General features: G+C 60.1%; 1 protein-coding gene across 3 annotated transcripts; it reads right to left on the reverse strand.

The window, feature by feature from the left end:
* Positions 1–374: 374 nt before the first annotated feature.
* Positions 375–14,700, reverse strand: KCNC4 (potassium voltage-gated channel subfamily C member 4). 3 transcript variants are annotated; one of them, XM_026036102.1, is made up of 4 exons: positions 13,975–14,700; positions 9,969–10,905; positions 8,174–8,359; positions 375–508 (listed from the first exon to the last, which is right to left on the reverse strand). In XM_026036102.1, the coding sequence occupies exons 1-4, from the start codon at positions 14,626–14,628 to the stop codon at positions 447–449; spliced, it is 1,839 nt and encodes a 612-aa protein (XP_025891887.1). In that variant the 5' UTR covers positions 14,629–14,700; the 3' UTR covers positions 375–446. The 3 variants fall into 3 exon arrangements, with proteins under 3 accessions (XP_025891887.1, XP_025891886.1, XP_025891885.1); XM_026036101.1 differs by lacking the exon at positions 375–508 and adding an exon at positions 3,926–4,097 and having other exon boundaries at positions 13,975–14,681; XM_026036100.1 differs by lacking the exon at positions 375–508 and adding an exon at positions 3,926–4,160 and having other exon boundaries at positions 13,975–14,681.
* Positions 14,701–17,162: the final 2,462 nt, after the last annotated feature.

Genomic DNA, 17,162 nt, shown 5'->3' on the forward strand with positions numbered 1-17,162 from the left:
CGGCGCAGGCAGGAGCTGACTCCAGCTCGCGGGCATCTTTATTGGGACTCGAGTGCTGCTTGACAGGTCGCGGCATGCGGGCAGGGGCGAGGGGGGCTATTGCCTCGGTTATGGGGAGAGGGGACAGCGCTGGACAGACCGCGAGCCTGCGCGCCGGGCGGCTTCGCCCCGACGCCGCTATTGCTTCCCGCGCCCCCGGCACGCGTCCCGCCCCGCGCCCCTTCGGAGCCCGCACGGACAGTCCCGGCGCCCGGGGCGGGGGTCTCCTCGGGGAAGGGGTGTCCCGAAGCGAGAGGGGGGCAGCGGGGCGAAGCTGGGGGGAGGTGGACGAGGAGCATCCCGGCTGCCCGGCGCAGAGCATCCCACGGCCCTCGCCTGGGCATGGAGAAGGCGCTCGCCGGGCTCCGCAGGTGACCGCCCGGCTTGGGGACAAGGTGGCCACAGGCTCAGGAGAAGGTGACCACCTCGCCCTGGGGGTAAGCGGAGGAGAGGACGTCCTGGCGACTCTCTGCGAGGAAAGACACAGGCAGGAAAGAGGCTGTTAGACGCTGCTCACACCCACCGGCACGCAGGAAAAGGAAGAGAGAAGACAAGACGGGAACAGAGGGATGGAGCGAGGAGGACGCAGACGGCTCGGGAGAGGATTTCCAAGGGGAAAGCGGCCACCATCCCACCCGAGCATCCTGAGCGCACCCAGCGCGGAGCATTGGAGCATCTGGCACCGCTTCCCCTCCCAAAAGGCTGCTTGGCCCCCAGCGCTTCCAAGCGACACATCCCAACGCCAAGGCCAGCGCATTAATATCCCGCGGCGCTCGCCCGCTCCCCCTCCTTCGTTAGCATTGAATTAATTAGCATCGATTGGAGCTCTGAGTCACTGCGCCGCCTCCCCGTCTCTGCCAGGACCCGCTTTTCCCTGCGCCAGGAGGGAGCCGCTCCGCGATGCCCTGCGTGAGGCATGGAGCCAACGGCTGCAAGATGGGCTGGGGGGGACCAGAGGGTCCTAAATTCTCTGGGATGGAGGCACGGATGCTCCCCATGTTGTTTTTGCCCCCAAACAGTGATTCAGGCCTCAAAAGCAGCAGCTCGAGGCACGCTGGATCGATTGCGGGGCCACATCTCGGCTCTGAGCCGCCGGCGCCCCGCGGGACCCGCTGGCAGCCCTGGCAAAATTAGCCCCGCTAAAAATAAATAACAGCAGCAGCTGTGCTTTAATCACTCCCGGCTCAGCCCATCGGCTCCACGTGCTCTTTCCTCAGCCTTTTTTTGGGTGCAAAACTGCTACTTGAGCCAGCATCGCCCTGAAACACAAATCCCTCCTGCAAGCACCCAGGGCCAAAGCCAAGCTTGCCCGGCCCCACACACTCTCCGGGTCCCCAAACAACACCGGGATTCTTGGCTGCTCTCTCTATTTTTTTCCCCCCTTTGCTCATCGAAGGATCTTGTTGGAAGACAAGCGGCTCCGGAGGTGCCGACTGCGAAACCCCGGCAAGCCAAAACACTCCCCCGGCTCGGCGGCGGCGCGCTGGAGCGCGGCCCGCGCTGCGGAGGAGCCGCGCGCTCCGCCGGCGCCCCCGGCATCCGCGCTGCACCCGGGAAAAACACCAAAAACAGCGCCCGCGAGGAGGCCACGGAGCCACAGGGCACCTGGCTTTCAGCTCGGCCGCATCTCATTTTGCTTCTGCTTGGTTTTATTTTTTTTTTTTTCTTCCTCTATGTTTTTTTCCTCTTCATTAAATGAGCACGGAGGATCTTTCCTGGCAGCACCAGAAAGGGGCTGCTTCTGGGCAGAGCAATTACCCTCTTGCCATGTTCACCTGCCGCCCGGCAGCGCCGCAGCCGGGCCGCTCGCTCCGCTGCTTCGGGCAGCTCCGGAGACACAGAGCGGCTGGGGGGATCCCGATGGGCACCCCTGGGTGCGGGCTGCAGCGCCAGGCAGCGCTCCCACGACCGAGCCCACTTGCTCGCCCCGTGCTTTTCCAGGGACCCTGCAACAGTCCAGGCAGCACCAGCGTGGCCCGCATGGAGAAAACTGGGATGCTGTCACAGCCCCCCGCTCCCTACCAGCTTTCCAGCCTCCATGGAGAGGGGAAACATCCCGATCCCTGGAATGGAGAGGCTGGCACACAGCAGAGCCCTCATCCCCCGCCAAGCCCGCCCGAGCGCCCCTAGCCAGCCGGGAGCAAGCTGGCCGCAATGGCAATCGGGACACAGCAGGTTTTATATTTATATAYACACACACACGCACACACAYATATATATATTTTTCCTCTATGCCATCTCAGGCCGCGGGCAGAGGCAGCCGCACGGCTATTGATTTATTCAGCTCTTCAAGAATAAATCACTGCACCTTCCTCGCCGGTGCCTTCGCTGGAACAGCAGCTCCTCTCCAGCTCCCTAAACATAGATCAGGGGCTGGGAGAAGAATCGGGGGAAGCATCGAAGCCGCCCGCTCTATTCTTAGCCTCTTCTCCAGGAATCCAATTTTGGCCACTGGTGGAGATAAGAGCCAGGGCTCCATAATTCAGGGAGCTGCGGCAGCTCCGAGCAGGAAACCCCCGGAGAGCCTCATCCAGGGGGATGAGCCCCCCACCAAAACCCATCAAAAATTTCAAAAAATAAAACCACCAAAAAAACCCACCATAGGTCATGGTTCAGATCCCAGGGAAACCATCAAGGGCGACTTTCTGCAGCACCCRGAGCTGGGAAGTCTCAGCTGGCACTTGGTGCTTCAACCCCAGAAGTGCAGCCCCCCGGGATCCTCAGATACCCCAATGCCACAGGAAAAGCAGGGATCGTGGTGGGAAGCAAAGGATGGAGCAGAGAAGCGTCCTGGCRCTTCCCAGCACGACTCACAGCCCATCAAGAGAGGAGGCACACAGTGCCCTGCAGCACTTTGTCACAGCAGGGAGCCGAGCCCAGCCCTGGGAGGGGATTTCTTTTATGATCTTGATCTCCTCAGAGCGTAGAGGATGCTCCAGACCCCCAGCTGGAAGCCCCCAGGCTCCAGCCACTGCCCCAGAGCAAGGCCAAACTCCAAGAGCAGGATGGGGACCGGGACCACAGCCACCARCCGAGCTGTTTTGCAGCACGCAGGGGCTCAGAGCCCCTTGGGGAGGCAGGTCTGGGGCACCCAAGCTAGAAACAAGTTGAAAATCAAGGTAAAAATCCAAGGCTTTGATCTTGCTCATAGCAAGGACATCCAAGACCTTTTAAAGATCCTGAGATCTTAAAAGTCTCACCTTTCTCCACCATTTGATAAGAGCAGCTCGGAGGCTCCCAGCATCTCCTTCCCACCACCTCCCCCATTCCACAGGTGCCCCCGCACCCGGCCCAGGCTCCCACCCAACCTCCACAGACACCTCGGGACCTCATTTCAAGGCTGCGAAAGCCTCGGCCAGCCCAGGAGCACCCCCAAAGCTGGAGGGGGTTGCGGACGCGCACAGCGACGGAGCCAGCGCCACCTCAGCCAAATAAGCACAACATAGAGGGGAGCTGCTGCGGGACAAGGAAGAGAGGTTTATTCATCCACRGCCTCCGGAAATTGGAGGCTGTTAAAGAGAGGCCTAAAATGATGTGAACTGGACCATTTTGGACAAGATATTGCAGCACCTTCATCTTCATGCTTCCTTCCTTGCCCGAGTACTAAGGGCCCCCCCRGAATGAGGGTTCCCGTCACGGAGAGTGGGGGGGCACCTGCCATCGCCCCGCTTTTGGGGAAGATGAAGATGGTTTCAAGGCAGAGGACAAAAACATCGCGAGGAAACGGCTCCCAGGCACCACCCCAGATCCTGGGACAGGAGAAAACACGGACGGTTCGACAGAGACATCACCGGCAAACTGGATGGGGAGAGGTCGGAGCCGGCCCAGCTCCRGTCTCCTCTCCCAGTGAAGCCAAAAGGGAACGGGGCCGTGGGAGCAGGGCTACGGAGACGGGGAGCGAGCCGGCGGAGCGCGCGGCGCTCAGAGGATGGACGGCACCGGCGAGCGGGGCCGCTGCAGCGGGCAGGGCGAGCTGTAGCGCGACGCGGCAGGCGCCAAGGGCGCCGCGGATCCGGCCACGCCATCTATGCTGCCGAGGCTCCGAGACTTTCCGTAGCCTTGGTGGAGAAGAGGGACAGAGGTGAGGTTAGAGCGCAGCCGCGTGCCTTCCCAAGGAGACCCTGCAAGCAAAGAAAGCCCGGCCGGAGCATCGCGGGGAGGGGACCCCCCCACACGCACACCTGCATCCCCCCCTAAAAAATGCAGGAAACCTCTTGCTGGCTTTGCTTGAGGGCGTCGAAACTGCTCCCGGTGCAGCCAACCTCCAGCCATTCCCTGCTCCGTGAACAACCGGAGCCAGCCCAATCCAGGCCTTGGGAGATCGGGAAAAYAAATCCCTGCAGCCCGCCCTGGGCTTGGAGTTTCCAGCAGTCCTGGGGGGAGCCAGGATTTTGCTCTGCAATTCACTCTGCATGAGGAATGAGCCTGGGGAGTTTGTGGACTGAAGCACATGAGAAGGAAGCAGGATTTGAGCAAATAATGCAATTTGTAATGAGTTATTCCCTCAGGACCAGGTTAAGTGTGCTGGAGCAGTTAGCAGCTGCTGACACCCTTCTGTGCGGGCAGGAGAGGGTCAACATGCTCATTTTTTTCCATAAGAAATCAAACTAAATCACCAATACTTGTATTTCTTTAGGCGAGAAAGCCCCCTTGGAGTCAGGCATTACGCAAGCCTGAAGTGAAAACTTCACCTGGAACAAGCGATCTCCTGGTCAAAACAGCTTTCCCTTCTGGAAAGGAATCAAGTCTCTGCATTGAAAAATGGACTTTTATCTGCATTGAAAACTGGACTTTTCAGTCCAAGGTGGAAAAAAAACAGCAGTGCCATTTAGAGATGCTCCGAGCATCGCTCGAGACCTGCTYGCTCCCAGCGCTGACGAAGCCGGGAGCGGACACAACGTCCTTCCCGCGGCACCGGGATGGACCGGCACGGGCATGCAAGGAGGGAGAGACGGGGACGGGCTCCCCAGGAAGGAAAACAAGGTGATGGGTGGCCGCGGGATGGTGCTGAAACCGCCGTGGAGCTGGGATATGAGCACACAGCCAAGTCCTGGCTTGCTGGATGGACAAGGGGGATACCAAGATGCAAGCTACCCCTGAAAAGCTCGAGCACGCAACCACTTTAAACCCCGTTTAATCCACTTTCCATACTTATTTCACAAGCGTTTCCTAAGCACAGCAACCAACCAGGCAGGCACAGAGGGTTTTTCACCCTCTTTAYCCCTCCACAGGGAATCTTCTCCTCCAGCAAAGCTTTTCCCAGCCACAAAGCAGAGGAAGGGATGGAGAAGAGCGGGCAGGGCCTAAACCCACGACCGACTCCAGCAAAGCTTTCCCACTGTGGCCAAGAGGAGAGCAGAATCAGGCCCAAAAAGAGCAATTTCCTTATTCACTTCTTGGCACAAAGGCTTTGCCTCCTTGCAGAGATCACTTGATAAAAATCGGGGTGGAAAAAAGGCAAAAAGCAGCTCGGCGGTGCCCGCAGCAACGAGCCTGGGACGAGGCRTGCCAAGGAGGAGGGAGGGGGCACAGCTAATTGCTAATTGCCGCTGCTCATTAGCAGGGCTGCGCGCTCGCACAGCGCCTGCGGACGCGCATCTCGGCCAGGTGGCCCACGCGGGTTCAGCTCGTGCCCACCAAGCCCTGGGGGCCGGGCAGTGCCGGGTGCTGAGAAATTCTCTTCCCGCTGTTCCCGCTGCTCCACTTCCAGGTGCTCCCGCTTTTCCCAAGCCCTACAAGCCTCCCCGTTGGCCCTGGCAAAGGGATCCTCATTTGCTCCCCATCCGTGCAACTGCACCCAAGCGCGGGACAGACGCTCGTGTGCTGTGGCAGACCCATGCGCTGGGCACCAGCCAGGGACATTCCAGGGAATTCCGCAGCAGGACTCCAGGCCTGCAGGGAGGTGACGGGTTGGAAGCAGCCCCCAGTGGCAGAGGAGCGAGGCTGGACCACTGCAAGGAACTAGAAGCCACCAGACACGTCACRGGACGGGCTTCACCTCAAAGTCCTGAGGACCACAAGAGCCTCCAGGTCCAAGGGGCTGCAGACAAGGGTAGCTCTTCTCTTGGAGCTGCCCTGAAGAAACTAACCTCTGGAATCGGGCTAAACTCACAGCCGATGCCAAGATTTGCAGCATATTCCAAGCAGCCCCATCTCCCGATTTCCACAGCTTGTACAGACACCAGTACCTGTCCCAGGATCTGACAGATGGCCATCAGCAAATTGGGCTCAGAACCAAGCTCATCTCAATTTGCAGAGCTGCCAACATCCCAGTACCAGAACAAACAGCCTCAGCAGGAGATAAATCAGGAGCTCGGGGAGAGGCTCCTCCGCAGCTCCCCATGGCTTTTGACCACGGCAGAAGATCCTGCCTTGCCCCTCTGGTCAGAGCCTCCTTAACCCGACAGCAAACCTGGGCCATGCAGGAGCATYTCAAGACACCAGGCTGGACATCCCAGGGCAGAATCCTGCCTGTCACCAACAGCCTGAGCAGGACACAGAAGCAGGGACCTCCTCTTCCCAATTGGTTTCACCCATCATTTGGGTCCTCTGAAGGCCACATCCCCCTTCTCCAGATATCGGAGCTTTTCAGCACGGTGCAGACAAGAAACCCCTGGACACATCCATTTTTCACTGCATAAACCACAGCTGCAGGAAGGACACTGGAGCCAACCACAAGAGATCACTGAAAATCCTTTCAAATCTGTTGCTGTCACTATGAAAGCGCAAAAAGAAAATATTGACCTCCCGCAATCAAGTGTTATCTTCAGAGAGCAAGGCTGGATCCTTATTTGTTTCAGCCGCTCTCGTTCCCTTGACTGCAGCTGGCCAAGCTTAAATGCAGCTGAAGAGATGCACTCTGCTCCCTCCCTCCCATCTGAAGGGGAAAAGGGACAGGGTTGGGCAGCAGGACCAGAGGAAACCCTTCATYTCCCAGGATGACGTCACCAAATTGGTTCTAACAATGCCATAAATACAATTGCCTCCAAATGCCTCCCAGGGGCCACGAGAAAGCCTGGACAGCCTGGGACAAGCCAGACTGCCTCAACACCAACGGGCTCCTCCCTGCAGTGTAAAAACTTCCAGGAACAGGGGATGAACCCAGCGCCAGACGCTGCAGACCCAAAGGCAAGGTCCTCCGGTCCCAGGCCATCTAGCCTTGATCATTCCAAGCGATTAAAAAGCTACAGACCCGTAAGATCTGTAAAACGCCAGCCCCATAAGTTAATGGGCTCTGATCTGTAGCTCAGATGCCATGTGGCCTTCTTCCTCCTGTCCAGGACCAGCAAGTAGCCAGGGAGCACACAATACCATGGAGGTAGAGACAGGTCAACTCTTAAACAATATTAACCCCCAGAACCCCAGACACACAGGTAAGAAAGAGCTAGAGAGCCAAGCTAAGTCCTAAAGCTTAATCCAGCGATCAGATACACAGCTGGATTTGGTGGCTCCAGGTAGGCTCTGGATTCATCCTCCCAGGACCCAGCTAGGGAATGCTGGAGACAAACAAGCAGCATTTGGTACACTGCCATTTCCCAGTAAAGATCTCAAACCCACCAAAAATCATCACAGGAGAGACAGAAAAGCTSCCAACACTCCTTCCCCTCATGAAAATCTCTCCAATAACTCCAGCTGCAGCCTCCCCAGCAGAGCTCKGCCCTCCACACTATCCTGAGATGGCTGGAGGAGGACCAGGAAGAAGGGCTGCAGGAACACCACGAGCCCCAGCACTGGGCAGCAAGGGGACAGGCTTGTCTCCAGGGTCACAGCCTGGCCAGCACAGGGTCACAGCTCCCACATGGTGGCCACCAGGGGAGGAGAAAACAAGAGGTAGCATGGAGAGACAYGGCTGACAGATATGAAGTCAATGGAGAGGCAGGAAGGTATCTGGGAGGTGGGGGAAAGCAGAAGACAGCCAGGCAGATGGAGATGGACCATGGCCTCAGATGCAATCAACCCATACCCAGGCATGCCAGTCAAACCCTTTGCTGGGGTTGACCCCRGCAGAGGGACCTGAGAACTGGTGGGGCTTAGAGCATCCTCTCCCCTAGGGCATCAACCTGAGGGCTCCATCCTCACCCTCCCCAGCCCACTGGCTGCCCCAGCCAGCAGACACTTCCATCCTCCTCMTTACCTTTCCGGATACCTCCATCTGCTGTGCAGGAGAAGTCACCCGTGGCCAGCAGGAAGCACATGGAAGATTTCTTGTTCTTATCTCTGGTACTGGAGCGCCGCATGGGCCGCTTCTCTTCATCAGACGGCGACAGCGGCTGCTCCTCGTCCGACAGCACCACGTTGGCTTCACCGTTCTGCTTAGAGTCTGCGAGGAGATGGCAGAGACTCATGAGCAGTCAACCACCCACAGGACAAGCTGCTCCCAAGAGTCAGGGGGGTCCGGAAGGGTTTGTTTGGACCATGCGAGGAAGCATTGGATCAGGTTGCAGATGGCCCAGAAAAGCACCCAAAGATTGAGGCACCCAGGCTGATCCCAGCCTGGCCACACTAACCAAAGTGTCCGGGGAAGCAGGACCACACCAGCTTTCCACCCTATGCGGCAAACAGCACTTCTTCTTGCTGGTGGGAGTTATATGCCCAGTGTGGAGCCAAGAGTTGGCCGGGAGACCAATCAGCCCTAGTCTTTGAGACCCCCACCCAGTGGGTGAGAATTAGCTCGCCAAAATTCCCACCAGCTGAGGAAATCTCAACTGCTCACTGTGGTGCCCAAGCGCTGTTTTGTGTCAGCTGACTCTTGCGACTCGTTAGCTGAGAGGATGTTCTGACAGGCGAGGACATGGCTCCCGGATCTGAGCTCCTCGTGCTCTTCACGGAGCGCTGCAGGACCCTGGGTTATGCCTGTCCTCACTCCGTGTTTATTTGCCACGAGGCCGGTCTCCCTCCCATGCATGCCCAAAGCAAGGTCCCAAGATGTCATCCCTCGTGTTGGCAGCAGGCTGAGCCTGCTTGGTCTCCATGCTGCCAAGCGTGATGGTGCCAACAGGCTTGGCAGCTCATCAGCAGGTACCAGGACCCAGATATTCACCCAGCCAACTCATTTCACCCTGGTCACCCTTAGCCCTTTGAAAGCCACCCAGAAAGCAACTTTGAACCAGGGACCTGGGGGTGCCTTTGGCACCAAGCTCTGCCAAAGGAGGCAAGGCACCTCTGGGCCAAGCCATGATACCGTGGCAGGGCTCAGTGTTCCCCAGGAACTCAACCCACTGCTGCCCACTAAAGACTGCCCATGGCTGGGCACTGCAAAGCCAGCAGCAAGCCCTTTCCAACCACATAAACATCAACCTCACGCTGAGAAAAAGAAAATAGCCAACCCAGAATCGTCAGGTCATCGCAGGGAGGCCAGATAATGAMCGCTCAGAGGCTGGATTTGCTCCTGCTCAGGCATAGACTTTGGAGCAACATTGGCCTTGACAAGCAGAGATGACCAGTTTACTAGAAGGCAGACGCAGAAGCGGAGGTCAGACCCCAGAGAGCATCCTTGGATTTTACCCGGTTTACTGAAGCCACCCCTGATTCGTGATAGGAGGAAGCAAAGGAAAATCAGCCCCAAAGGCATTACCAGGCTCAGATGGGAATCCAACCAGTGGTCCTACCTCTGCCAGGGTATGGAAGATGCACGTTAGGTAGGGACATCCTAAATGATACCAAGGTGACTTTATCCATACCATTAAGAGAACCAAATACAGCCCTTCTCCAGGGGTTCTGCCCACCTCGGGATGAGACCTTGATCTTGAGATCTTGATCTACAGCTGTGTGGTCTACACACACAGCACACAACATGCAGGTACCCGGAGTCCCCAGCTCCCTCCGCGCCAGGATCTCAGTGCCAGGAGACAGGACAGAGGGGACAACAAATGCTCTTTTGGGGACTCCCAGAGGTCTCCCCTTCCCTTGGCCCAACGCTGGGGTCTCACCTGACCGTTTCCGCTCGGCTGTCCCCTCCTCTACTGCCAGGGGACAAGTGTCGCTCTGCGTGCTGTTGCGGGGAGAGTTTTCCTCAGACTTGCAGTACGTAGGGGAGTCCAGCGCGGCCGGACGGGGGATATGCTTCTTCTTCTTCTTTGGCAGCTTCTGCTTGGCCATAGCCAGCGAATAATACATCCCAAAGTTATTGACTATGACAGGCACGGGCATGGCAATGGTGAGCACCCCGGCCAAGGCGCAGAGAGCCCCCACCACCATGCCTGACCAGGTCTTGGGGTACATGTCGCCATAGCCCAGGGTTGTCATCGTGACCACGGCCCACCAGAACCCAATGGGGATGTTCTTAAAGTGAGTGTGTTCGCTCCCGCGCGGGTCAGACGTCTTGGCTCCGATCCGCTCAGCGTAGTAGATCATGGTGGCAAAAATCAAGACCCCCAAGGCCAGGAAGATGATGAGGAGCAGGAATTCGTTGGTGCTGGCCCGGAGTGTGTGGCCTAGCACTCGGAGACCCACAAAATGCCGTGTCAGCTTGAAGATTCGGAGGATCCGGACGAAACGGACCACCCGCAGGAAGCCTAGCACGTCCCGGGCAGCTTTGGAGGACAGGCCGCTGAGACCTACCTCCAGGTAGAAGGGCAAGATGGCCACAAAGTCAATGATATTGAGGAGGTTTTTGATGAAGAGAAGCTTATCTGGACAGCAGATGATGCGAACCAGGAACTCGAGGGTGAACCACAGGACGCAGACCCCTTCGATGTAGGTCAGGATGGGCTCCGTCTCCACCTTGTGCGTCAGCAAGATTGTCGTGGTATTGCCAACCACGAGGGTCTCCGTCACGTTGACATCGATGTTGAAAGCCTCGTGCGTCTCCAGGCAGAAGGTCGTGATCGAGACCAGGATGAAAAACAGGGAGGCAAAAGCAACTACCTGCAAAGGAGAGATTACCTGGGCCATTAGCTGAACCTCCTGGGGGGGACACGGGAGAGATTGAGAGTGGTCAAATTTTGGGGGAGAATTGATTCAACTTTGTGAATGGCCATGATAAGAGCCTCAACACAGCCCGAGACATCTGGTGTTGACAACACTTGGCATCTCTCTTCTAATCCCCTTCTAGGTGTTGGAGAAACTCTCCTTGGACACAAGTGAGCACGATCCCTTCTTCCCCAAGCCCAAGGACAGGGAAGGTTCCCTGGACACGTCCCAGGAGTTAACAGCAAATTTCGGMGTTGAGGATGCTGTGGATGGAAGTGTGATGGAAAAGACCGTGATGGTGAAGGGACGCTTGTAACAGCCTCTGTACAGAGCAAACCTCCACTGGGGGTGATACAGAAACARCAGTTTTGAGGGACCTTCCCAAAGAGCTGATCCCTGCTCTGACCCCCAAGTCCCCATAGCTGGGGTCTGCGGTGTCCAGGCTCCGGAASAGGCAAACAGGGAAGGACTCGCAGGACAAGGTGGAAATGCACGCCTGTGTCAGCAGAAACAGTTTGGTGCCATCCCCCCCATCAATGCTGCTCAGGCCTCCTTCCCGGCAGGATGAGCTCATGATGAGTCCATTATCCAGAGCATCTGCTTCCAAGAGCCTCGGAGCAGCAAAGCCCTCCGTCTATACCGCCCTTCAGGCCCAGGCCGGGCTGCCCGCGCGCGGAGGATGCCGTGGCGCCCGCGGCTGCCCCGGCGCCCTGCCCGGTGCCACCGCAGAGCCTCCGCGCAAGGGGACCCGGCCTCGGGGCGCGCTCGGCCAGCGATGCCGCTCGCCCGCCCGACACGCACCGCAAGCCGAATTACAGCCAGGGTCCTTGCCTGGAGTGAATCAGCAGCAGAGGCAGCCTGAGTCACGCCCGGGGAGAAGCTGGCCCTGGACACGGGCGTTAACGCTGCACGGAGACCCGGGAGCATCCCCGAGGGCAGAGCTGCTCCGGGCGCAGAGCAGATCCCGCACGGAGAGCAGCAGCCCCCCTAGGTGTGAAGTCCAGCCTGAACCTTCCTCTCAAAGGAGGAACCTCCACTGAGGAGGGGGAAAAAAAACACATATATGTACCAAGGAGGATAAGGAGACCGTGGTGCCGCTCTCGAGAAGGACCGAGGCTCGCGGGCAGCGGAGCAGCCCCGCAGTACGAACCGCGGAGGTGAGAGCCGAGCGCGCCAGGGAGCAGAGCCGGYCGCTAAAAATAGGAGTCGAATTCACAGCTGGGGTGAAGCCGCCTCCGCCGCCGGCCCCTGGTCCCGCCGCGCAGCTCTGGCCTCTGTCTGCCTCCCCGATGGTTTTTTTCCAAAGGTGCCTTCACATATACATAGCCCTGTGTATACACACGGGGCCTGATGTTTAAAGGGAGCTGCCGTTGGGTGTTTTGCTCCGCAGAGGACGCGCCGGCAGCGAAATATTGCCCTGTAAGGTCAGAGTTTATAGAGGCGTCTGGGAATGCCGTGCCCGCTTCCCGCGCCTGGCACAGACATATTTGGTGATGGCACCGGCTCCGCGGGCTCTGCTGACAGCGGGGACGTCTGCTGGTTCAGCACCGCTACGGCCCTGAGCCCCCAGCAAGCAAGGGCTGCAGACCCTGCCCAAGATCTGCACGGTCCCAACGCGTGCCCAGCAGCCCACGCTGGCCATTCCCCAAAATGCCACGACCCTCCCTCTGTCACTAGCCTGGAAGTCCCCAAGGAAGTGAGGTCAGCACCCCAGAAAATCAGATTGAAAGGGGGGAAACTGAGGAAGCCCAGCACGGCAGAGCTTGGGACTAAATCCAGAATCCAGCCTGGCCAGGCTATGGATGGAGCACCCAGGTCCCGAGTGGATGTGCAGCTCTGGGGACCAAACTGGGCATTATACAAAATGCCACCTTGGGCCAAGCTCAGCACCCTGAGGAGCACCTTGAATTCACTGCAGAGACGGTCACAGGGCCGTGGGCGTCCTGACCCTGGGCAGCGGCGCAGAACCGGTGAAACCGGTGACTGCTCCCAGTGCCGCTGGGTGCTCCGGGCACGTCGCTGTCTTCCCTGGCAGAGCTTAGGTGAGCTCCATGATTTCCAGCCAAGGTTTCCCAGCCTGGGCCTCAGTTTCCCTCCTGTCAAAGCACTGAGCCTAAGCGACTGCAGGAACATCTTGTGGGTGCCTTCAAGAGAACAGCCCAGTGCACAGGTTAAGGGGCTGGAGTGCCCAGGGGGGCTCACAGCACTGAGCAGCATGTGCCCACGTTGGGCTGCAACGCCACATGCGAGACCCCAAAGATGGGCATAGAGGGAGGGCAGGGTGCGCTAGTCACCAACCTGCACGTGCTCACGGAGACCGCGTGTCGCAGGGGGGCTGCCACCAACGCACCCACCTTGCACCCCTGCACGCAGAACTCCCAGCGGGAGCACCATGCTGGTACAGGGACAAGAGTGCTGACATGGGGCACGTGGGACAAGCTCCAGGGTCCTGGTTGCTTCAGGACATGATTTAAGATGTTTTCCCCCGGGTTCAGGTCACAGGGCCTGTGATTTGTGCCCAGCTCGGAGGGATGCCAGCAAGGCAYGCACGTGCCCACACTCCAGCCCCGGCCCCGTTGCTGTGAGCCCATGACATTAAACATTGCTCTGGGCACGTAGATACACAGAAGCTTGCAAGAGGAAACTAAATAATCCAGCCTGTCCTAGAGCGTCCTGAACCATGGCCAGGGCTCAGCCCTGCCAGCGCCGCTCCCCGGGGAGCGTGCGTCTCCAGCAGCTCGGAAGGGCTGGACGGRGCAGAGAGCAGGGCGTGAAGGAGGTGGGAAGTGGCCTTGGACACCAGGGTTGTCTCAGGTCCCTGTGGGGTGCTCGGGCTGGGAGGAGGACATGAAGGATGAGATGCTGCCCGGTAGGATGGGAGATGGCCGATGAGGTCCTGCAGCAGGATGGGTCTGTTGGGTGACCCAACAGGACAGTCTCCCCCAACCCATGGAGACAAGGAGATGGGGACTCAGCTCAAGAGTAGGCCCCCTCCCGCCTCCCCATGAGACGCCCCTCACTCACCCTTGCTGCCTTGGATGAATAGGGATCCTCAAAGAGCGCCCACATCTTGGGCTGCCAATTCCGGCAGCAGCCCCCGGCTCCAGCGGCCCCAGCAGCGCCCGGCGGCCTCTCATCCATACCCAGGCATTGCAGGGCCGTCTCCCTACCCGCTCCTTCCTCTTCGGCCTCCTCTCCGCCAGCTCCTCCCCCAGCCTCAGGGCTCTCAAAGATGTCCAGGGCCTCTTCAGCATCCCGGTGCTGCCGGTAGGTCATCCAGCAACACGGCTCCACGTCGGTCTCATCGATGCCCCAGTACGTGAGCTCCTCCTCGAAGAGCGGCCCGCAGATGTCGGCCGGGCAGTGCAGCTTGCCCGTGCGGTAGTAGTTGAGCACGTAAGAGAAGATGCCGGGGTGGCGGTCGAAGAAGAACTCGTTGCTCTTGCCGTCAAAGTCAAAGTTGCTTTGGGCATCGGGGTCTGCGAGCCAGGCGAGGCGGGTGCCCGGCAAAGTCCGTAGGGTGCTTTTGTAGGTCTCATGCCGGGTGCCCCCAACATTGATAGTGATCTTGTCTGAGTCCTCCCCTTTGCCCATCTCTTCCTTCAGGCATGTTTTGGAGGGTGGTTTGTTCCCTGACTTGCGTCCGCGGTAGGAGGAGACGCACACGGAGCTGATCATAGATTTCGGTGGATGGGAGACACAGGCTACGTGCGCCCGTCCTCCAGGCGAGGAGTCGGCGGGAGAAGGGGGCACAGGCGGGACTGGCAAGGGGAGACGGGGGGGCGCTCAGGCTCGGCTCGGCAGCCTCGGCCAGCCCCGACGCTGGGTGAGGGCCAGCGGGCAGGAGCCGAGCCGGACACGGGCGGCAGCCCAGGGACAGGGACGGGAGGCTGCAACCTCCACCTCCTCCCAAACCTCCTCCCCCCTCCAAATAAAACCGCCCTAAACGAGGAGCCAGCCCAGCCCCGGCGGCAGCAACAAGTGGGGCCCGCGGGGAGGGGGCTCAGAGCCCCGGGGGACGCAGGGCCCGGCGCGGGGGGGGGGGATGCTGGCCCCAAGGAGGGGGAGGGCAGCCCCTGAGCCCCACCAGGCTGGATCGTGTCCGTCCCCCCCCCCAGCCCCGACCCCCCCGCCCGGTACCTGCAGCGCCGCCAGGCCGGGTGGGGGGGTTGGGGGCTGCCGGGCGCCGCCGCCCGCCCCTCCCGCCGCGCTTCCTGCGACCCCTCCCGGGCTGAACCCGGCGATGGGGGCGGGGAGAAGGGGACGCTGCGACCCCCTCCCGGCGCCCCCCCCCCCCGTCCCTCCGGCAGGGCCCGGCCCTCTCCTCCCGAGCGGGGGGGCTGCGGCGCCGGCTGTGCGGAGGGGGGGAGCCGTTCGGGCGGCGCCGGGGGCGGGGGGGGGCCTGTTGCGCGCCCCGCGGCTCCCGGCGGGCTCGGCCGGCGGGGGAGGCAGCGCCGGGGCTCGGCGGGGGAAGCGCCGCCGCCGCCCGGGGCTTTTATAGGGCTGCGAAGCGGGCGGCGGGGTTAGCGGGAGCCGGCGCCGCCCCGCCGGGGGGGCCGCGGACCCCCCCCACCATCATCATCATCAACATCATCACCCCGGCGCGCGCACCCCCATCCCCGCATCCTGCATGCCCCCGAGCACCCATCCCTTCCAGCGGCACCCCCGCGCAAGCCCCGCTCACCCTCCGGGCGCCCCGGTGCCAGGGGAGCTCGCCGGGCTGCGAGCGAGCGAGCAGAGCGCGCCCCGGCCGCCCCAGCTCCGCTTCGCGCCGGAGGCGACTGCAGCCCGGAGCTGCCTGCGGATCTGAGCCAGCTCTTGGCAGCGGCTCGGGCAGCTCCCAGCCCTCCCTGGCTCGCGATCCCTCCGGCACTCGCAGGTCAGGAGGCACCGGCCCCGGCGGGGGGCACAGCCGCGGTGCGGATCCACCCCCCCCCCCCAATTTCACTTTGCCCCCCAGCTCTGCCCTGCTCGGGCGGCTGCTCCTTCCCCAGGGTACCCCCAACCTTGGGGACCTTCTCCCACATACATCATGACCCCCCCCCCAAACCTCGCTGTCCTCGGGGGGCCGTTAAATGTGCCAAGGCTGCCGCAGCTCAGACCTGTCCCTTGGGGTGGGGAGGAGGCGAGGAGCCCRGTGCCCAGAGGGACGGGGCTGTCGCCAAGGCGAAGCCCCAAGGGACCCCGTCCTGCCGGCGCTGTTTACTCCTGCTCTGGCCTTGGGAGGGGGGGAAGGAGGGAGAAGAGGAGGTGCCAGTGGGCATTTTGGGGTCCCAGGAGGGACTCAAGCCCCCTGCAGAGCAGCTTTTTGGGGTGGAGTTGAGCTAGACCTCAGTTGTATCAGGAGGTCCTTGGTCCAGAGCGAGGGATTAGGATGCCTGACCCCCACCTGCCCCACTCATCAGCCCCCTCTGCCTTCACTGGGGGTCCCTGTCCCGCTGAACCCAAATTTGYCCCCTGCCTGAAACATTCCCCCTATAGCCAGCAGCTTTGGGGACGGCCAGAGCAGGAGCCCCAGGGAAAGTCAAGCTGGAAAAATCAAGCCTTGCATCAGCGCCTCAGCTCCTCATCAACGGTAATGCGCGTTTGGCCGGGATGAAGGAATGCTGCGACCTGATGCTCGTATTTTATAGGGCGCTTTCCATCCCGAGAGAGCCTTGGTGCAGCGGGGAGCGGGGAGGGGGCGGCCGCCCAGATGACTGGGTTGCATCCAGGCAAGGAAGGGATCTTTTTTGCCACCATCACCCGCCCGAAGCTGTCTGTTCTCTAAGTATGCCTTCAGATTTTTAATGTCCGTGCAAGGAAAAAAAAAATTTAAAAAAAAAAAAAAAAAAAAAAAAAAAGAGAGAGAGAGAGAGAGAGAGAAAATAGAAAGCTTGATGAATAAGGGCCTTTGTGGAGTGAGAGGGAGTCATTTCTGCAGAGACCTCCCTCATCTCTGCTGCAAAGATGAAGGAGGCAGCTCAGGCACCATCCAGGTGAGGGATAAAGCAAGGAGCAGGGCCTGGAGACATCATGGAGGAGCAGCTCCAGACAGGAAATCAACAGCTCTTGGGTGGAGCACAAGGACATGGACCCCTCGGCTCGCCTGGTGCCTCTGCCCCCCAGCCAGGGCCGGAGCACTGGGCGCATCCCCAGCCTGGTGCGGCCAGGCCTGGGCGGGAGCAGYGGAGCCCCAGGCCTGACCTCAAGGAGATCACAGGGAGGGACCA

The sequence above is a fragment of the Nothoprocta perdicaria genome, unplaced genomic scaffold (assembly GCF_003342845.1).
Source record: "Nothoprocta perdicaria isolate Ctin4 unplaced genomic scaffold, notPer1 scaffold_170, whole genome shotgun sequence".
NCBI classification, from domain to species: Eukaryota; Metazoa; Chordata; class Aves; order Tinamiformes; family Tinamidae; genus Nothoprocta; species Nothoprocta perdicaria.